This window comes from Podarcis melisellensis (genome assembly GCF_964234715.1).
Source record: "Podarcis melisellensis genome assembly, chromosome: 3".
Lineage (NCBI taxonomy): Eukaryota > Metazoa > Chordata > Lepidosauria > Squamata > Lacertidae > Podarcis > Podarcis melisellensis.
In genome coordinates this window covers 36,759,394-36,778,254 of record NC_138530.1, presented here as the reverse complement: position 1 = coordinate 36,778,254, position 18,861 = coordinate 36,759,394, and the positions used below count along the sequence as shown (strand labels likewise).

The 18,861-nt window shown below is 41.1% G+C and overlaps 1 protein-coding gene across 1 annotated transcript in view; it reads left to right on the top strand.

Moving 5' to 3' along the window:
* The window catches only part of DNAH8 (dynein axonemal heavy chain 8), a 153,177-nt gene extending 134,945 nt beyond the window's left edge, over positions 1-18,232 (top strand). Inside the window, exons 85-93 of the mRNA XM_081903566.1 lie at positions 2,153-2,308; positions 3,801-3,917; positions 5,107-5,208; positions 6,956-7,116; positions 9,028-9,184; positions 14,423-14,575; positions 14,668-14,857; positions 16,132-16,253; positions 17,715-18,232. Coding sequence (XP_081759692.1) covers positions 2,153-2,308; positions 3,801-3,917; positions 5,107-5,208; positions 6,956-7,116; positions 9,028-9,184; positions 14,423-14,575; positions 14,668-14,857; positions 16,132-16,253; positions 17,715-18,002 — 1,446 coding nt within the window. The 3' untranslated portion in view covers positions 18,003-18,232. The remainder of the gene's footprint in view (positions 1-2,152; positions 2,309-3,800; positions 3,918-5,106; positions 5,209-6,955; positions 7,117-9,027; positions 9,185-14,422; positions 14,576-14,667; positions 14,858-16,131; positions 16,254-17,714) is intronic.
* The last annotated feature ends 629 nt before the right edge of the window (positions 18,233-18,861 follow it).

Below are 18,861 nucleotides of genomic sequence, written 5' to 3'. Positions count from 1 at the left end.
ATCCATCGCTTTGATGAACGCAGTTGAATTGCGACGGGCCGGTCCATCTTCGCGCCACAGATTGCGTAGCCAAGCCCTGGCCTCCCCATGCAGGTGCGAAACAATGAACCCCACTTTCTCCTCCTCATCTTTAAAATCGTGACGGAGTAAATGCAGTGCATATACGACGTCCGCTCTGAAATTGGGATAGTCTTGCAAGTTGCCATTAAAATGCGGAACCAGGGCACCCCCCCTCCGTCCAAGCGCAATGCCCTCCGCTCTGGAACCTGGGGCCCCCGCCCTGTCCGCGTGTTCCCACCTTGCCTGCAAATCCTGGCACGTCTTCTCCAAGTCGTCATTCTTCTTCTGCGAAGCAATGACTGCCGATGTGAGAGCGGTAACCTGATCCCGCAGTGCAACCAGCTGCTCCTCAGCGCTCATGGCTGCTCCCGTTCGTGAGCTTCGCAAAAAAAATTTTTTGCTTTCTGAGAGGGGACTTACTGTCACGGCCACCCAGGACGGGTCCCAGCTCACAAGAGACCTCACTCCGTTGCAGTTTATTTACAGGAAAAGTTTATTGAAGATTTCTGCTTCTCGTACAGTTCAGCATCGTGGCCGTACGTCTGTCACGTTAGACCGCTGAAGTCCCCTCTGACTCCTCCCCTCTTCCACACCAACTTAATAGCCTGGATCTAGACCACCTCTTCCTCTCCTTTCTTTTCCGCAGGGTCTTCCTGCCCCCCTGGGTTCCCTCTCTCCGTGACTCGCCTGAGGCTGAATCCTCTGCCGCCTCTTCCCCCCTCCTTCTGGCTTTAGGGCCGGGCTCCTCCCCTGAGCTCTCTCCACTTCCGCGCGCCTCTACGTTTGAACTTGGCGCGCGTACGTTGCTGCTGACCTTTCTTTCGACCGCTACACCACCCCTTGTTCTGCTCTCCACCCTTTCCGGCTGAACACCTTGCTCCAACCCCCTTTCTCTGTTCTCTCCTAATCCTGCTCCCTCCGAGAGGCTGACGACTCCACCCCCTTTACTCCGTTCCGGCTGAGACGCCTCTTGCTGCGTCTGTCTTCCACTGGGCTCCTCTCCGCTTCTCCCTTCTCCTCCCTTTTGCTTGATTAAGGTAACCCCCTTTTGAGAATCCTCTGACTCGCTGCTCAGACTCGTGGATTCCCTCAGAATTCCGTCATCTTCTTCCTCATCCTTCTGCCCCTCCTCCCACTCGCTCTCCGTCTCCTCTGTCATCTCCTCCTCTCTCCCAGAAACCCTGACAACAGTGGTACCTCGCAAGACGAATGCCTCGCAAGACAAAAAACTCGCTAGACGAAAGGTTTTTCCGTTTTCGATTTGCCTCGCAAGACGAATTTCCCCTATGGGCTTGCTTCGCAAGACGAAAACGTCTCGCGACGTCTAAAAACAAAGACATGTTTTGTTTATAAAGTTAATTTATTTTCCCTTCAGTTTTTGAACTGCTCTTTACAGTATGTGTGACTTTAAAGAGCAGTTAATAAACTGTTGTTGTACCAAATTTGGCTTTGTTTAGACTTTTTTTGACCATAGGAACGCATTAATTGATTTTCAATGCATTCCTATGGGATTTCGTGCTTCGCAAGACGAAAAATTCGCTAGACGACAAAAATTGCGGAACGAATTAATTTCGTCTTGCGGGGCACCACTGTATATAAGAATAATAAAAAAAATTAAAAAATGTCCAGTAGCACCTTAGAGACCAACTAAGTTTGTTCTTAGTATAAGCTTTTGTGTGCATGCACACTTTTTCTTACTGGACATTTTTATATATTTCGACTGCGTCAGACCAACATGGCTACCTACCTGAATCTAGAAACATTTTTAGTAGCTTATAGCTCATTGTTATACTGGACTAGTAACAAGGATCTTAGGGTTTTTTTTGGGGGGTGTTGTAAATTCATACCTAATGGAATCAGATAAACAATGGAATAAGGAAGGAGGTGTGGATACAGGAAGCATGTGTGTTTCATCCAGTGGGAAGCTGTTCAGTCACATGTCTCTCATTTTTAAGACTACACACTAGAACCAAAGTTGTGTTTGACTTTTGTTTATGTCTGAACTTTAGCTTTGAAAACGGTGTGATTTTTAGGCATGCTGCTTTTGAGGTTAAATGAAATAAATCTTTTTTTTTCTTTTTATATACGTCAGACTTCTATAAAATTCACAAATGAACCACCACAAGGTATGCGAGCAGGTTTGAAAAGAACATTTTCTGGTATAAATCAGGACTTGCTTGATGTCAGCAACATGCCCATGTGGAAACCCCTTCTTTACACCGTGGCTTTCCTACACTCCACTGTTCAGGTATTACAAACATACTTTCCTTTCATTTATGCCTAACAGGATCTTTCCACTGGGATGCCTGAAGAATAACCTATTGCTGTATGTGAACTCAATATTTATAATGCACAATAAAGGCCTGATGCTGCACACCCATCCTTCTGCTTCAAATGTTTCATTTTTGGCCTCAGAGGGTAACTATATATATATATATATATATATTTGCTTTCGTAGATTCGTAGAAACAGGACACGAAATTAATTTTGCAGATTCCAAATTGCTCTTTAACATGGAACATCACCACAAGAGAATAATCATGGAAGCCATCGAGATAGAGAAACACCCTCACAACATGAACAAGCGTGACGACACATCCCGCTTGCCAGACATCTGGAAATTAGCCCTCCCCACAAAAACTGACACCAGATCCAGAGGCACACAGAACGCCATCACCAATCAACCACACCAGACCCAAACCCAGACCCTCTCCACAGATAAATTACAGACACCATCCAGTAGCCAAACCATGGTGGCACCTCCGGATGCTGCACCCCCCTGCAATCCCTACACAGATCTGGCTGACACAGGCCACAAAACCACAGCTCGCCCCTATACACGAAGCCAAGCCAGAGCACAACTAAGTGCAGTACAGCCATCTTCTCAGAAAAACTCTTCACAAAGTTCAAGAGGTCAAGACACAAAGACTTTAGCAACTAATCCACACCTAATGACCCACCTAAGTGGTACTCAGGATATCACTCAAGAAATCACTCAAGATATCCCTCAAGTAATTAAGGAACAAAAGAAGAAAAGGCACACTAGCCTGGGAACTTCCTCTCTGCCCAGAACATTGGAGGCTATACACCACACCCCCTCAACAGTATTTATAGGAACTCAAACACTGAGATCCTGCTCTGTTCCAGTAACAAGAAGCCGAAAGCACCAGCCTGAAGATGACGAGTGAGACCTCGTCGAAACGTCGCCTAGACACCCCAACTTTTACACGGGAAGACACCCGAGGACACCAAAACCTGCATATATATATATATATATATATATATATATATATATATATATGTGTGTGTGTGTGTGTGTGTGTGTGTATTTGACAAACCACGGCAATACCTGAAGAATTATCCTGTATCTCCTGTATTTCCTGTATTTTTTGAATGGAAATTGCCAATTAAGATGACTCAAAATGACCATGCTGTGTCTAAATGCGATTGGTAACAGTCACTGTATTACATTCTGGGTTGTTAAGAGTACATTGTATTGTGAGATTCTTCCAATGATTTCCTGGTGTATCGTGAGCTGCAGTACGTGCATAATTCATATCGAGAAACATTTGTCCATTTTCAATCAATATTCTGTCAATTATAATATATTTGATCAGAAAATGGTATTGCCCTGAATTGTCAGCAATAGAAGTTGTTAAACAAAAAGCAATAATAAGCGAAACAAACAACATTAATAAATACTGAAATCACACTCCTTGGTTTCTATTGTCTTATTTCAGGAAAGACGCAAATTTGGCCCTTTGGGCTGGAATATTCCTTATGAATTCAACTCAGCAGACTTCACAGCCAGTGTTCAGTTTATACAGAATCATTTGGACGAATGTGACATTAAAAAAGTGAGTGTCCCTATACTGCAATGTTGTTTCTACTTTGTATATGCTGAGGATGATTATGGTCAGTTTATCTTAACCTCAAAAAAGAGACAAGCAGTAGAGCCCCAGTTTTTTCAGTGACTCAGATTACCCACCCACCCATTCACTCAGCCCCCAGTCTCTCAAATAAGTGCTTGTGTGGCCCAGAGAGATCCTGCAAACCATTTGCAACATAGCTTCTCTTGAAAGTGTGAAGCCTTTCTTAGCAGAAGTTTAAAGTGAAGAGGAACGGCCTTGGTCATATAGCGGATTATGAAGCAGCAAACAAATGTGGATATGCTTTACTAATACTAGCAGTCATTACATGATCTTTAATTAATAGTGCACTTACATTTTCCTCTGCCTCAGTTATGAACAGCATTCTAAGTTTGAAACATTGGGCTTCATCCATCTTCCTGTGGGTGATGGATTTCTGTGGGTGATGAACTGGACTGCCTTCAGCTGAGCCTTCTTTTAACCCCTTTCCCACCTGCAATGACATGCACCTTAGCATGCATTGTAACTTGGCAACTATTACTGAGAACCAGGAGGCATGTGTGTAGCTCCCATATAGAAATTCATTCCTCCCTCTCTTCCCAGGGTCTCACACTCAGTGTAGTTTGCAGACCAAGACCCCGGGCAGAGGAGAGGGATCGCTAGATGACTATATGGGAAGTACACTTGGGCCTCCTGTTGGAAGTAATGGTCCATGCAGTGTGATGTGCACATGTCATATACCTGCAGCAGCCAGGGAGAGAGGGAAATGTCAATTGCTTTGTGTGCATAGCTGCATCCATAAAGGAATGGGATCATACCCACAGTTATTATTGCTTATAAAAGAACAAGCGGCTGCAGTCTGTACTTTTGGGTAGCAATGCATTCACGGTGGGACACAATGCATTTGTAGTGCATGCAGTTAATAGTTTACAGCCATGTTGACAAATGAGGCTTTTGAATGGAATATGAGAAATGTGGCAAATTGCCTCTTCCCTATTGATTTTCAGTTATGTGGGATGATCAGAGCTAAAAACAGATTTTCACAATCTTAAGTCAAAATCGCAAGATGGTCTTTATTTTTATTTGTTTTCTGCAGAACCTTAGTTATATTTGAGGTTTTCAGTTGTTATCCTTGGGTCAAAAGTCAGAGTTACGGGTTGCTTGTTTTTGTCTCTAGGGAATATCCTGGAGCACAGTCCGATACATGATAGGAGAAGTACAGTATGGAGGCAGGGTCACCGATGATTATGATAAGCGTCTTCTTAATTGCTTTGCAAGGGTAAGGAAATGTGATGAAAGATTCTTAACAATAAGCAAAAAAGGCTTCCAAATGAACAATGATTCACTTTCAATTGAAATAAACTATAGAATGTTGTTAAAAATGTACTGGCAATGTAATAGGACCCTCATGGCATATAGTCAATCATCTGGAAAGAAAGGCCTTTCAAATTTATGATTTTGTATTTCTTATAAAATCAATGTATTAAAGCCATTGATATGTTTTGTTTTTAAAGCAGTAGGCTTTCGGTTATTCATATAACAAGCTAATATCCTATGCATTTAATGAGTAGGTTTTGGGATGTTGGTTGGTGTACATCAGTAGGATTGTGCTGTCATGACCTCAGAGTCCAGCAGTGACCAGCAAAGGAGCCAGAGCAGATTCCTGGCTTTTTGGGTCTAATGCTGGTAACCAGAGGGCAAATGAACCTGAGGGTGGCAGGCAGGACCTCGTTGAAACTAGATGCCGCAGCATTAGAACCCATACAACTGGTGCAGGACCCTCTGGGCCTGAGGAACCATGTGGCTTTCACAGCACTTCACCAATATAAGTGTGTATGGAGAACACGAGGTAAAAGGCCATGCAATAAAGGAGAGGTGCCTGATTTGATGCCAAAAGGGTGGCCCTTTAAGAGACACTAGTTCTCCAAAAGAAGATGGTGACAGAGGCTCAAAAAGTCTCAGTTTGCACCCAACCCTTGTAGGAGCAATTTGCTCACTTGGGACTCTCCATGGTACTGAAATGCCTGCTCACCGGTTCCTGGCAGTGGGTGGGGTTTGCAGCCTGGTGTGGGGCCTGCCATCGTCCCCGGGCCACACCACACCAGTGGTTGGCACAGCAACACTGTTTTTCCCCACCGAAGGGGCCAGTTCAAACCAGCCAATCGGCAGCAACCAAGGGGGAGGAGCCTCAGGAGTGGATCGCGCCTGTTAAGGCTTCACTCTAGTTCGCTACTGTTGCTTAAAAGGGGCAGGAGCCGATGCTGGCCATGCAGTCGGCCCTTGGAGCATCACTCGCCCAGCCCTCACTCTAATTGCTTCCTTCGTTACAGGCTAAGCTTTCTCCTTCCAGGTTCATGGCGTTGCTATGGTCGGATGATGGTTGCTGTCTTTCAGAGCCGGGGAATAATTTCCCCTGCTCTGCAGGCTTTGCCTTCCCTGTAGCAATTGTCACAACTTTGGTGGTTTTAGGCCTTGGGCAGAATCCTTTCGTCCAACAATCAACAAAGGGGTGGCTTGGTGACTCACCCCTTCTGCGGCAGCAATATCAGGGCCCCCATTAAAGGGGTATTGAGGGGAGTCTCTGTCCACAAGTGCCCTGAGAACTCCTCTCTGCAATGTGGAAAGGGGGCCAGCTGTGTAAACACACACTTTGCAGTGTTCCCATATTCCTGACTGACCCTGCCATGCCTCAGACCCCAACATGGGGCGGAGAGGGATACCTAAGCCAAGGTTTCCCACATCCAGAATTCAATAAAGTTATGGCCAATTTTTTATCCCAAAATATATTGTCTGGGTTTTGTTTTGTTTAATTGAGGGCTGGCTCCCGGGAGGTGGGGGACTGCGCCTGGGCACACAACAACCCACATTCTTCACTCTGTGAGCTCCTCTGGATCAGGACAGGAGCACTTTGCCAACATTTGATGGCTTCTGCTTTCTGTCCTTGTGTACCCCATTCTCAACAATCCAGCTCTTAATTCTTAACAAACTTAAATTTCAACTCCACCCCCCCCCCAATTTTTGTTCAGGTCTGGTTCAGTGAGAAGATGTTTGAGAATACATTCTGTTTTTACACTGGTTATAAAATACCAGTGTGCAAAACTCTGGATCAGTATCATGAATATATTTCAACTCTCCCATCAATGGACAGCCCAGAAGTATTTGGTCTTCATCCTAATGCAGACATTACGTAAGTGGGTTTTTAGCAAAGATGGAAATTCTTCAAGTTTTCTTTAATCACTTTAAAAAATATATTCTAAGTAAAGAAGTATACTGGAAATCTACAGTATTTACATATACCAGAATATTTAAGAGAGCCTTTCTGGATTTTTTCAAGATTAAGGGAACAATCCAGCATCATGCTGGTCTGTGGAAGGGAATTAAGGGGAAATCCCATTTGCAAAAGTGGAAGTTGGTTGTACAAGTGGAACATCATAACTGGATATTACCCCAACGTAACACTTTCCAGGTTAAACGTTACTTTTAACAATTTTCAATATGTGATTATCCTATGAACAGAGAGCTTTCCCATATGCTCTAACACTTCTAGCACACTTGTTCCCACTCAATTGTACTAAATAATTTAGTTGACATTTACACAAGATGAACTTGGATCAAACAGATTGCAAAAAATGATATTATTTCGTTAGTTCTCATGAAGTTCTTTGAATTTAATGATGGAATTTCAATCTTGCCTGATAACTGCATTTTGAATGTTATCTTTTATTTAGTCACTTTTCATCCTTAAATACCTGGCAGGTTGTTTGTTATTTTCTGCTTCAAATACTGCACATCTGCTACAGGATGTAATTAGTCATCATAATATTTTATTAGTTTTTTCTGTTATTCCTATGATTCAGTCGTGAATTATGCTTTTGGCCAATACGCTCACACTTAGCATTTCTGCGATTGTTAAAATCTGGTCAAACATTTCAATGGCATTATTAACAAGTTTTGAACACTTGGTTATTAAAGGTGATATTTACTTTTGGGTTTCAAAAGTTTTACTGTAGAGGACAGAGTCTAGTCCTTAAGTTACCTCAGAAAGGCAGAAGTGAATTCTCAGGTGGAGTGCCCATATCTGAAGATTCATGCCTAAAGAGCTATGGCTTTGACATTTTGTGTTATATTACAACACGTATTATCGTTTTGACATTTCATTATTATTCAGGTGTAAGCATGCCTCCTGTAATTATATCCATGTCTTTCAAAAGTAATGTGAGAAGCAGCCCTGAGGTGTAAAAGAGCTTGAATCATAGAATCAGAGTTAGAAGGGAGCACAAGGATCATCTAGTCCAAACCCGTGCCATGCAGGAATCTTTAGCCCAATCTAGGGCTTGAACCCACAACTCAGGGCTAAGAAGTATAAGTTGTCTGTGTAATAGCATGTCAAGCACTGCTCTCTTGAGCTCCGAACATGTGGAGGTGCCACTATATCACTCGAAATGCTAATGAAGCTATCAATGCAGCAGATGTATTTGTTTGTATATTGCTTTATAGGCTGGGATTATCACTCACCATTGGCATCTCATTTAAACTACCCATCAAATAGTTTTGGCATTTTCTCCCCGAAGAAGCTGCAAAGTGGCATTTTAGTTGGTGTGTTGCTGCCCTAGGAATGCACATAAGCTTTCAGGGATGAATTTCCTGAAAGATCCCTGCAAGAGGCAGCTTGGCATTGTTTCTTTGCCTTTCTGAAATGTACGTGAAATTCATTGGTTCTTTTCCTTGTAAATAAAACTGAGTCTTTTTAGCATTGTAGAGTAGAGTAGAGTAGAGTAGAGTAGAGTAGAGTAGAGTAGAGTATTGTGGATTGCCAGAGAACAGCTATTCCTAGTTGTACTCAGACATTGTAGTATGAGCCTTTGGAGTCACAATGCCTTCCCTTCCCTCTTCTTTTATGCTCAAATTGAGGAAGTTTACGCAAGAAGAAAAAACAGGTTCTCTTACTGCAGATATTGAAAGAAAAGAAATCTGTTATCAAAAATAGTTGCAAAAGTAAAATACTCTTAACAAAGAACTGCAAAGTGCAAATTTCATGTGTCCATTTCCTAGCAACGAAACTAATATTCTGCTGCATATTATTGAAAATTCCTCTTAGGTATCAAAGTAGCACAGCATCTGATGTCCTGAACACCATTACCAATATTCAGCCAAAGGAAAGTGGAGGTGGAGTAGGGGAAACTCGAGAAGCTATCGTGTATCGATTAGCTGAAGATATGCTTGAGAAGCTGCCTCCTGATTACATAGCACATGAGGTGACTGATTTTAAATTCTACAAGAGAATTGCAGACATGGGAATACTAATTTTTTGGAGGCAGGGCTCTTGAGACTGATGCAGCTTCTGGGTGGTCTAGAAATCGGCATCTGTGGTTGTGAACAATACCAAGCACACATGCGCGCAGTGGGTGCACTAAACATCCTAGCAGCTGTTGACACTAAGGGAAAGGTAAGTTGCAAACCACAAGCATAAGGCCATGATGGAAAGGCAGAGCTCTGCCAAACCGGAACAAAGGACTTTTAAGAGGAATGGGTAGCTTGTGAGTTGATATAAGCCATACCTAGGACAAACTGCTAAGTGTGGAACTTCTTAAAGTATAACCTTTACATGATAGAAAATCCAGGAAAAACATCTGCCTTTTCTAGACAGAAAGAAAAAAGGTAGATATTTTCTGGGATTTTCTATCATGTAAAGGTTGTACTTTAATAAGACATAATGGGCCAGTTTAGACATAATGATCTTGTCGCGATAATGCTGGCTTTAGTAAGCTGAGAACAGTGTCCACATACTCCTCCTCTTTCACAAGCTCTTCTAGTCCTAGTTTAAACAAATCATAGTTTCCCATTACACACCAGCTGGCAGACTGGTTTAAGGTAAAGGGGACCCCTGACCATTAGGTCCAGTCGTGGCCGACTCTGGGGTTGCGGCGCTCATCTCGCTTTATTGGCCGAGGGAACTGGCATACAGCTTCCAGGTCATGTGGCCAGCATGACTAAGCCGCTTTTGGTGAACCAGAGCAGCGCACGGAAACTCCGTTTACCTTCCCACCGGAGCAGTACCTATTTATCTACTTGCACTGAGTGCTTTCGAACTGCTAGGTGGGCAGGAGCAGGGACCGAGCAATGGGAGCTCACCCTGTCGCGGGGATCGAAGCGCCGACCTTCTGATCAGCAAGTCCTAAGTTCTCTGGTTTAACCCACAGCGCCACCCGCGTCCCTTGGCAGACTGGTTTAATGTCACAGTAATCAGGTTATTAGATCTAGATCTGTTTATGTTTCAGCAGACCCAGTGCCCAATGGTTAGAACACTTGATAACATCCCAAAATATATATTTAAGCTAAAAAAACCCCCACAACAAATAGTTGCCTAGAGTTCATCAGACAAATCAATGGATACCTGATGAAGGATTTGGAATTAAACATGGTGTTGTTCTCCAGGGATAGAACCAGGCTGGGGTCCGTCCTAATTAGCTGCCTGGGATTGTGGGGTTTTCCTTGAAGCCCTACTCTCAGAGGAGGACAGGGCTGAGCATCATTGACTCCTGCAATGTATTAAGCCTATGAGTTTATTGGACCTGGTATAAACAACAGGACCTGGCCTTTTCCTCTTTTTCTTGGTCAGTAGAGAAGCATTTGTGAGTTCTTGACAGTTCAAGTGCCAGCTGAAGTGATCACTCTGGCAGCTACATCCTGAATCGGAGCATACACCCACACGCACCCCTATCTAGTTTAGGGGATAGACACTCATAACCTCAGCTTTGAAGTTCTGAAACGTTTCCATTAGATTAGAACTTAAGATTTAAGTTAAAATAAATTGCTTTGAGTATTGCTTGTGACTTGAGTGTGAGTAGGTACTATGATAGATTCCTGAATCTTGCAACATCTTAGGCGGAACAGTAGTTCCAAGGGACTACTCTTTTAACAGGCAGCAGCTGCTGGCTGATTCCCAAAGATTTCAGTCAAAGCAACTAATGAATTTTGTGCTTCAGCCATGATCCTGAAAGACCTCTTCTGTTAAAAAGTAAGATATATAGAGCTGTGATAATATTCTTACAGCTGTGCTGAGCTTTTACACACTAGAAGTAAAAGGGAACCTGTCCTGCTCTCAGTTGCTGTATTCCCCAGTTTGTAGTTTGGGTGCCATTTTTCTTTAAAAAGGGGGCATCTTTCTAAGGTGAGTCTAGCCATTAAGGGAACAGTTATGTCATCACGTGGCCTGCCAGATTTGGCTGCATGATGATATCATGAAGCCAAATTAGAGTGAGGACAATGCTTTTACTCTGAACAAACCTTTTCTTCTGTTTTGCACCCCCCAGTTCAATAACTAAAATTGGGGTAAGAGGTTTGTTTGTAAAATACACATACCTGTTTCAGCTTACGCCTAGGTATTCTGTTATTGGGAATCCTCTAAGGTTACATAAAGGGAACATAAAGGTCCCTTTATGATGCTAGAAGAGGAATTTGACTGGATGTGTATCTAATGGCTGTACCTTAAGGAAAAATTATTAGCTAATCAATTTCCAATGAGAATTGCTCCCTTGATTCTATATATATCACATCAAAGGTCACGTGTATCCCCAGATTATAGTAACTTCAAACAACTGTACATATTAGTGAATAATTTTCTCTTTTTATAGTCAAGATGCTGCAAACATTGGCCCATCTGTGCCACTTATTGAAAAATCCAATGGGTTCTTCAAGGGCAATGCAAAAAACAAGTTACAAGATTAATCCAGAAGAAATACGAAAGAGTAATGATGATATTAAAGTTGTAATTTCTCCTTCCTTAAAAAACCCATAAAGGATTTGTTTCTTAAGTATATGGGATACCACAACTTCAGAGGCACAGTAATTATTTCTCAGAATTTAATGGGTATACTCATTGTCCGCAATGAATAGCCTACGAATCTTACATAAAATGTAAGAATGCAATAATTGTATTCTCTCCACTAACTAGATAGTCATTCCCTTTATATATCAGAGCTCAGATGATCATAAAGTCTACTGATTTAGGGTGCAATCCCTGAAGCACTGCTCCCTGGGCAGTCTCCATTGAAGTAAATGGTGACTATATAGAAGTGTTTTCTGAACTTGACTCATCATGGGGTAATGGTGAGGGGCGGAGGAGGAGGTTTTGTCTCTTATAAACACTGGAGAGTTCAAAGCTAATGTGACAAAACATTGCTCTTTTTTAAAATGTTGGGGTAGAGCAATCGTAAGTGGGGGAGAGTGCCATGTGGCAGATCTGCTGCCGCATCACACGCCCTGTTGGCTCACCAGTCAGGGCACAGGTTGTGCCAGGGGTGTGTGCCTCTTGTATTTTTCCCCACGGGGTCAGTCCCTAGGTGGATCTAAGGGGCTTTGACCCAATGGACCCAAAGCTGCTGGTGCCTCAACCCACTTGGCTCTACACTACATGTATGTTGCTTTTGTGTGTGTGCTGTCTGAGTTGGTATTTTCCTATGGTTACTTTACATCTTTGTACTGGACCACTCCTCTTCCTGTACACTTTGTCTCTGTCCCTTATTCACTATCTACTCTCTTAGTTTTTCTCACCCCCGCCCCTCCTTAATTTTCATCTTCCAAGAACTCCTCCTTCTGCAACTAATTATCTGGTACCATCTGTGCCATTGGTTTCCAGTTTGGATGTCTTTTTCTTGCAGGTGAGCAGGCTGGCTTTGACTGGCGGTATTTTCTGACAAAACTGTTTTTGTCACAGCATTTTATAAATTTTATTTTTATGGCTGTTTTCCCACCGTTTTTAAAAGTTCAGTAATCTGCTTCGAGCCTTCAGGATGAAGCATTAATTTTTAAAAGATAACTTTTTGCTAGCAGAGCAGTATCTACGCTGCAATTTCAAATTGGTTCTAAGTGACACTGACTTCAGAATTTTTTAACAAGCATGGGCATGGGATAGATAAGTGATCTGTGTAAGTGATTAGTCAGCAGGGGTCAGCAAACTTTTTCAGTAGGAGGCCGGTCCACTGTCCCTCAAACCTTGTGGGGGGCTGGACTATATTTTGAAGGCGAAAAAAATGAACGAACACAAATAACCCAGAGATGCATTTTAAATAAAAGGACACATTCTACTCGTAAAAACATGCTGATTCCTGGACCATCCATGGGCTGGATTTAGAAGGCGATTGGGCGGGATCCGGTCCGTGGGCCTTAGTTTGCCTAACCATGGATTCGTGTAATGTACCTTTTTTGCACTTCCAGTGTGCTATCCAAAGGGGAAACTTTGTGAGCTTAAGCCACGTTTGAGTCTTATGCATCTCTCTGTAATGTACACAGCGAGAGGTCACAGCTCAGTGTTAGGGCACATGCTCTGCATGAAGAAAAGCCCAGGTCCAATCCCTGGCATTTTGGTAAAAGAAACTGCAAGTAGCAGTTTAGGAGGACCTCTGTCTCGGCCCTTGGAGAGTCATATCAAGGCAGTGCATACTGGGAGAGGTGAACCACAGGTACCACTCAGTAAAATGCATCTGCATACTTTCCATGTGGACGTTAATCTGCAAGTAACATACACAACCTGCTTCTCAATAATTGTTTTTTAAATTTTATTTTTTTTATATTTTATTGAGGGGGGGGGGATACATGAACAAAGACATACAGATACCACAAATACACATAGAAACACATATGCTACCTATACAAACTAAAACAAGACACCTTACCCACCCCCGTGACCTCCCTCCACCACGGCTCGGCTTCCTTAATTTTTAATTTACCGGTAATTATTTCATTGCATTTCTAAAAATCTTCATCTTCATCTCTTACAACAAATTCTGATTTAATTTTCACCTTTACTTTACATACTTACATACTTAAGCTATACTTGCTAACCCTATATTTATATTCACACATCCACTTTACACATTCAATCTATGCATATTAACATATTCTTTTAAGAGCAGCATTTTTCCATGTATTCTTTGAAGCATTTTCATTCTGATTTTAAATTTTGATTTGTTTGAGATCTTATAATTGCTGTTAATTTTGCCAACTCTATGTATTCACTTAGTTTATAAATCCATTCTTCTTTAGAGGGTACTGTCGTGTCTTTCCATTTGCTGGCTAGAACTATTTTGGCGGCAACTGTGGCATATAAAAAAATTCTTTTCTGTGGGATATCACTCCCTATTATGCCCAATAGATATGTCTCAGGGTTTTTTTCTATGGAGATTTTTTCTATAGAGATTCTGCTGCTTCTCAGTAATTGTTGAAATGCCCAGCTGGTGGTGGTGGACCAGAAGCTGGACCCAGTCATCAAAGTACTATCAAAGCAGAAGCCATCAGTGGGGCTGTGTCAGCTCACACCACTTGTTGTGGATGCCGTACTGTAACAGGAGACTGGTCTCTCATTCGTATGAGAGCTGTGGGGAATGCAAAACCCCACAAATCATAAACAGAAACGGTGCAAAATATAATTATTTTCCTACTGTTACTCTAAATGCTTTATTGACTGGATTACTTTCTCTTAACTTCCTATTTAGGTGAAAGCCCGCTTAATAAAAATGGGACATCTTAATTCTATGAATATTTTTCTTCGTCAAGAAATTGACCGAATGCAAAAGGTTATCAAAATAGTTCGAACCAGTCTAAGTGACCTTAAGCTCGCCATAGAAGGAACTATTATTATGAGTGAGGTAACCTAGTCCGTCATTATGTAAGACTACTCATTTTAAAACTAATGCATCTCATATCAGGGCCACTAATTTTTTGTTATTAATTTCTTCAGAATTTAAGAGATGCGCTTGATAACATGTATGATGCTCGGATTCCTAAACTTTGGAAACGTGTATCTTGGGATTCTTCCACACTTGGCTTCTGGTTTACTGAACTTCTAGAGAGAAACAATCAGTTTCGCATCTGGATATTTGAAGGGAGGCCTCCTGTATTTTGGATGACTGGATTCTTTAATCCTCAGGGTAAGAATTAGAAGGGTGAAATTAACTGTATATTATCCTTCATTTAGCTACAGTTTAATTTACCGTACTCTGTTGTAGTGAGATTCTCAGAGGGTGGGGGAACGGATCAAATACATTCAGAGGCTTTTTTCAATTCTACAAAGAAAATTTACATTTCTAATATGTATGTAATAATATGTATGTAAAGTATAATAACTGCTCATAGCTTCTGTCAATTTGATGCAAAAGTAGCATTTCCAATTATTATATTATCCAAAAGACTGTGGTGTCCCATAGGACATAGATGCAAGTTCTTCCAAAATTGCATATTGTAAACATTTCCCCTGTATGACCTCCACTGTAGTATATAATTTTCTGGAACCAAAATAGAATTTATTGTACATTCTAGCAAGTAATGTAGTCTCTCAGATGGATGAAAATCAACATGCATACATTCTTGTCAAGTATTTCTCCATTTTTGGCATATACCCTATTAGCAAGACAACATTTCATCATGGGCTTGCATGGTTGGTTGCATGCCTATTTATTTTCCCATACTATCTTGGCAACCAGTTTCTATTTACCAAGGGGCATTTAGACTACAATTCTATAGCCACTTACCAGGAAGGAAGTTAATGGGACTTATCTTTTTACCAGACATTTATAGGATTGAACTGTTAGACATTTTCAGAAAAGTAAGGGGGAAAGAAATAAGTAAAGGTGTAAGACTGGGAAGAAAGAACAGTAAAATAAAACAATTTGCCATTTTCTGTGGTTTAATGACTATCTTGTACCGAGGTAGACTGATGAATGCCACTGTGTAATTTCTAAACAAAACTGATTAGCTTCAAAGAACAGATAAAACCTTCAGAGAATATTTGTTTGGCAACAAATGATTTAAATTTCGAAAGCATTTTGGTTCTTTAGATATAAAATGCAGCAGTGCTTCTTGGCCTCCAAAGCCCATAATACTTTCCAGTCCCAGTAAGGCCAATACGCGGCTTCTTTTGATTACAGTTTCTGGTTTTTCAAATCCTTAATATTTGCTGTAGCCACTAGATGTTGTTACTATTAATTCACTAATAAATAACAATAGTTGTAGCCTATAGTTCCACTGTTCTTGCTTTTCTCATTTCTTCTTATTTATGCCATATCTTTTGTTGGTAATTTGCTGCTGAGAGTTTTAGTGTGCTTTTTTACACCATGAATGCTTTAACCATAAAGCACTGCAGCCTGAAGACAGAGAACAGAAAATGTTGTATTTAACTTGCCTTGTTTTTTCATCCACTTTGAAGGTTTCCTAACAGCTATGAGGCAGGAAGTGACTCGAGCACATAAAGGATGGGCTTTGGATACAGTAACTATCCACAATGAAGTGCTGAAACAAGCTAGAGAAGAAATCACAACAGCCCCTCCTGTATGTGTGATGTATTTATATTTTGGCATTAATTTCAGAACTTACTCATAGGAGTTGCATCCAATGAAATAATTCAGCTTGCTCAAGGACTTCCACTTGTGCACTGGAAGTTCTCTCCCTCTCCTCCTCAACAGTCTGCTCTGAAGGGTTTGGGGAAACCCAGAAGCACTGTGCAAGTGGAAGTCCCCGCACAAACAGGATGACAAACAGGATTGCTAATCTCCCTCCCTCCCTCCCCCCCCCTCTCTCTTCTGGCTTGATAAGAGCCTAGAAGCAGCCTTTTCCATAGCAAGCATGGAAACCTAGACTTTTAGCCTCTTAAGAGGCTAGGTTTTTAAAATGCCATCTGCTATAAGAACAGAGTAATTTATCCTCCCTCCACCAACCAGCCTGCTGCATTTCTGCAATGGTTATGGAGAAATAGACTTTTCTTCTTCCTTGACTAGCACTGAAACCAAATGGGTTTGGTGAAATGGGGGTTTAGATTATTCTGTACCCACTTGCATGGAATTTCATGAACTCACAGTGGAATTCCTGGTCACCTATTCTTATGAAATACACGACTGTGTTATATGGTAATGAAGTGGTAAAACTATTCATTGTGATCCTTACATTTTACTACACTATTGCTTGTGCCTGTAAGAAAAGCAAGGGTAGCCACCATGTTTTGTACTACAACTCCCAGACCATTGGTTACATTGGCTGAAATGGATGGAAGTTTTCCTCCAAAGCATCTGGTGAGCACCATGTTGGCCAACCTGATATAACTCTTTGATATTGATCATATTATAGAATCCCGATACACCTGATAGGTTAAAAGGTGAAGAAACATTGCCCTGAGTGCATTTTCTTTTCTAGGTGTATTATTCCATAATTGTTATATTGATTATCACCCTCAAGTGTTTTATTTATTTATTCTCTTTAAAAATTATATATTGTCTTCCCCTCACCATGGAATCCAAGGCAGCATACAGGTGGTTCGGGCACTATCCAGACCCAGAGCTGTTTGGCATCAACAAGGTGGTGGCCTCATGTTGCCTTCAGACCATGGAGGCACAGTAGCTATATTTAATCTGTTATTTGGAGTTGGAAAAAATTCCCTCCCCTATACCAGATAAGACTTGCAGAAGACCATAGAGGGTTTAAAAAGAAAAAAGAAAAAAGTGAGGAGCTGTTTGCCCTTCCACATAGCGGTCCAGGACTTCTGCTGTAAGACCTACCTGCTGTTGTGCCTTAAAACAGTTAGTTATTTTGTCTTTTTGGTGAGCTCAATATCTTAACATTTTTCATTCCCATTTAGTGCAATTTCAGGAACTTTGTGGATCAATTTTTTATTATGATTTCAAACTTTGCTAATTATGCCACATCTTATATTGAATAGGTTAAGTCAAACAGTCATGTTGTAATTTTAAAAGCAGACACTTTTCTATGCATAATAAACATCAAATTCTTTTCACACAGGAAGGGGTATATATTTATGGATTGTACTTGGATGGAGCTGGATGGGATAGACGTAATAATAAACTCACTGAATCAACGGCGAAGATTCTTTTCACTGTGCTTCCTGTTGTGCATATATTTGCGATTAATACAACTGGCCCAAGAGACCCTAAACTCTATGTTTGCCCCATCTACAAGAAGCCAAGGAGAACCGATTTGACCTACATTACTGCAATCTACCTAAGGACAACTGTCTCTCCAGATCACTGGATACTGAGAGGAGTAGCCCTCCTGTGTGATGTCAAATAAAGCCTGATCCTTTAATTTTGACAAATACACCAAAATAAGATATATCAATCATTTAAACTTTATTATTAAAGGGGCACACAAATTGACTTTTTTTCCATTATTAACTATTCTCTTCCCCCGGAAAGTCTCATTTGCTTTATAATTTCCAACAATTCTACCTTGTACAGTTATGCTTTGGTATTCTGACTTTTGTCAACTATATTAAATTTTTCTCTTGCCAAAAAGAAAAATCTAGTTTTGCGTTTTGATTTCCCCAGCTTTCCACTTACTTTTTTATTGTTAGTGGAACATATTAGCCTAGTTAACAAAAGAATTATGTTATATTTAGATTTAGGAGCCCACACATTGGGAAGATCAGTGGAACTAAACTGGCACAAATCCAGGTACCCTATTTTGACTTTTTTGTGAATCAGACTGCCTATCAGAAACTGTTGAATGGATATAAATCGTTCCCATAATACAAATTGTTAATCGTTTTTTTTCTCTGAAAAAGACAAACCACTTACACCAACATGCTTCTTTTTAAGCAAATTTTTGCAGCATTAAAGACAATGGAATTAAATAAAATGAAGTTAAAGAAACGGTGGCTTAAGTGAGCTATTCATCACAGTCAACATAAACAGGATAATGGTTGATATTGCAATATATTTGATTGGGGAGATTTCCTTCTCAGGAACTGCCCCCACACTCTCTGCCACTACTTTCAGATGTGCTTACTGGAGATCAAACGCTAACAGTACTTGGCCCAGCAAAAGTATTGTGCATACCTTTGATAGTCAACAAGAAACATTTCATTCTAACCCTGGAAGAACTTGTCAGATACCAGAATGCTTGCCAGTTATAAATACTTGTAGGTAAA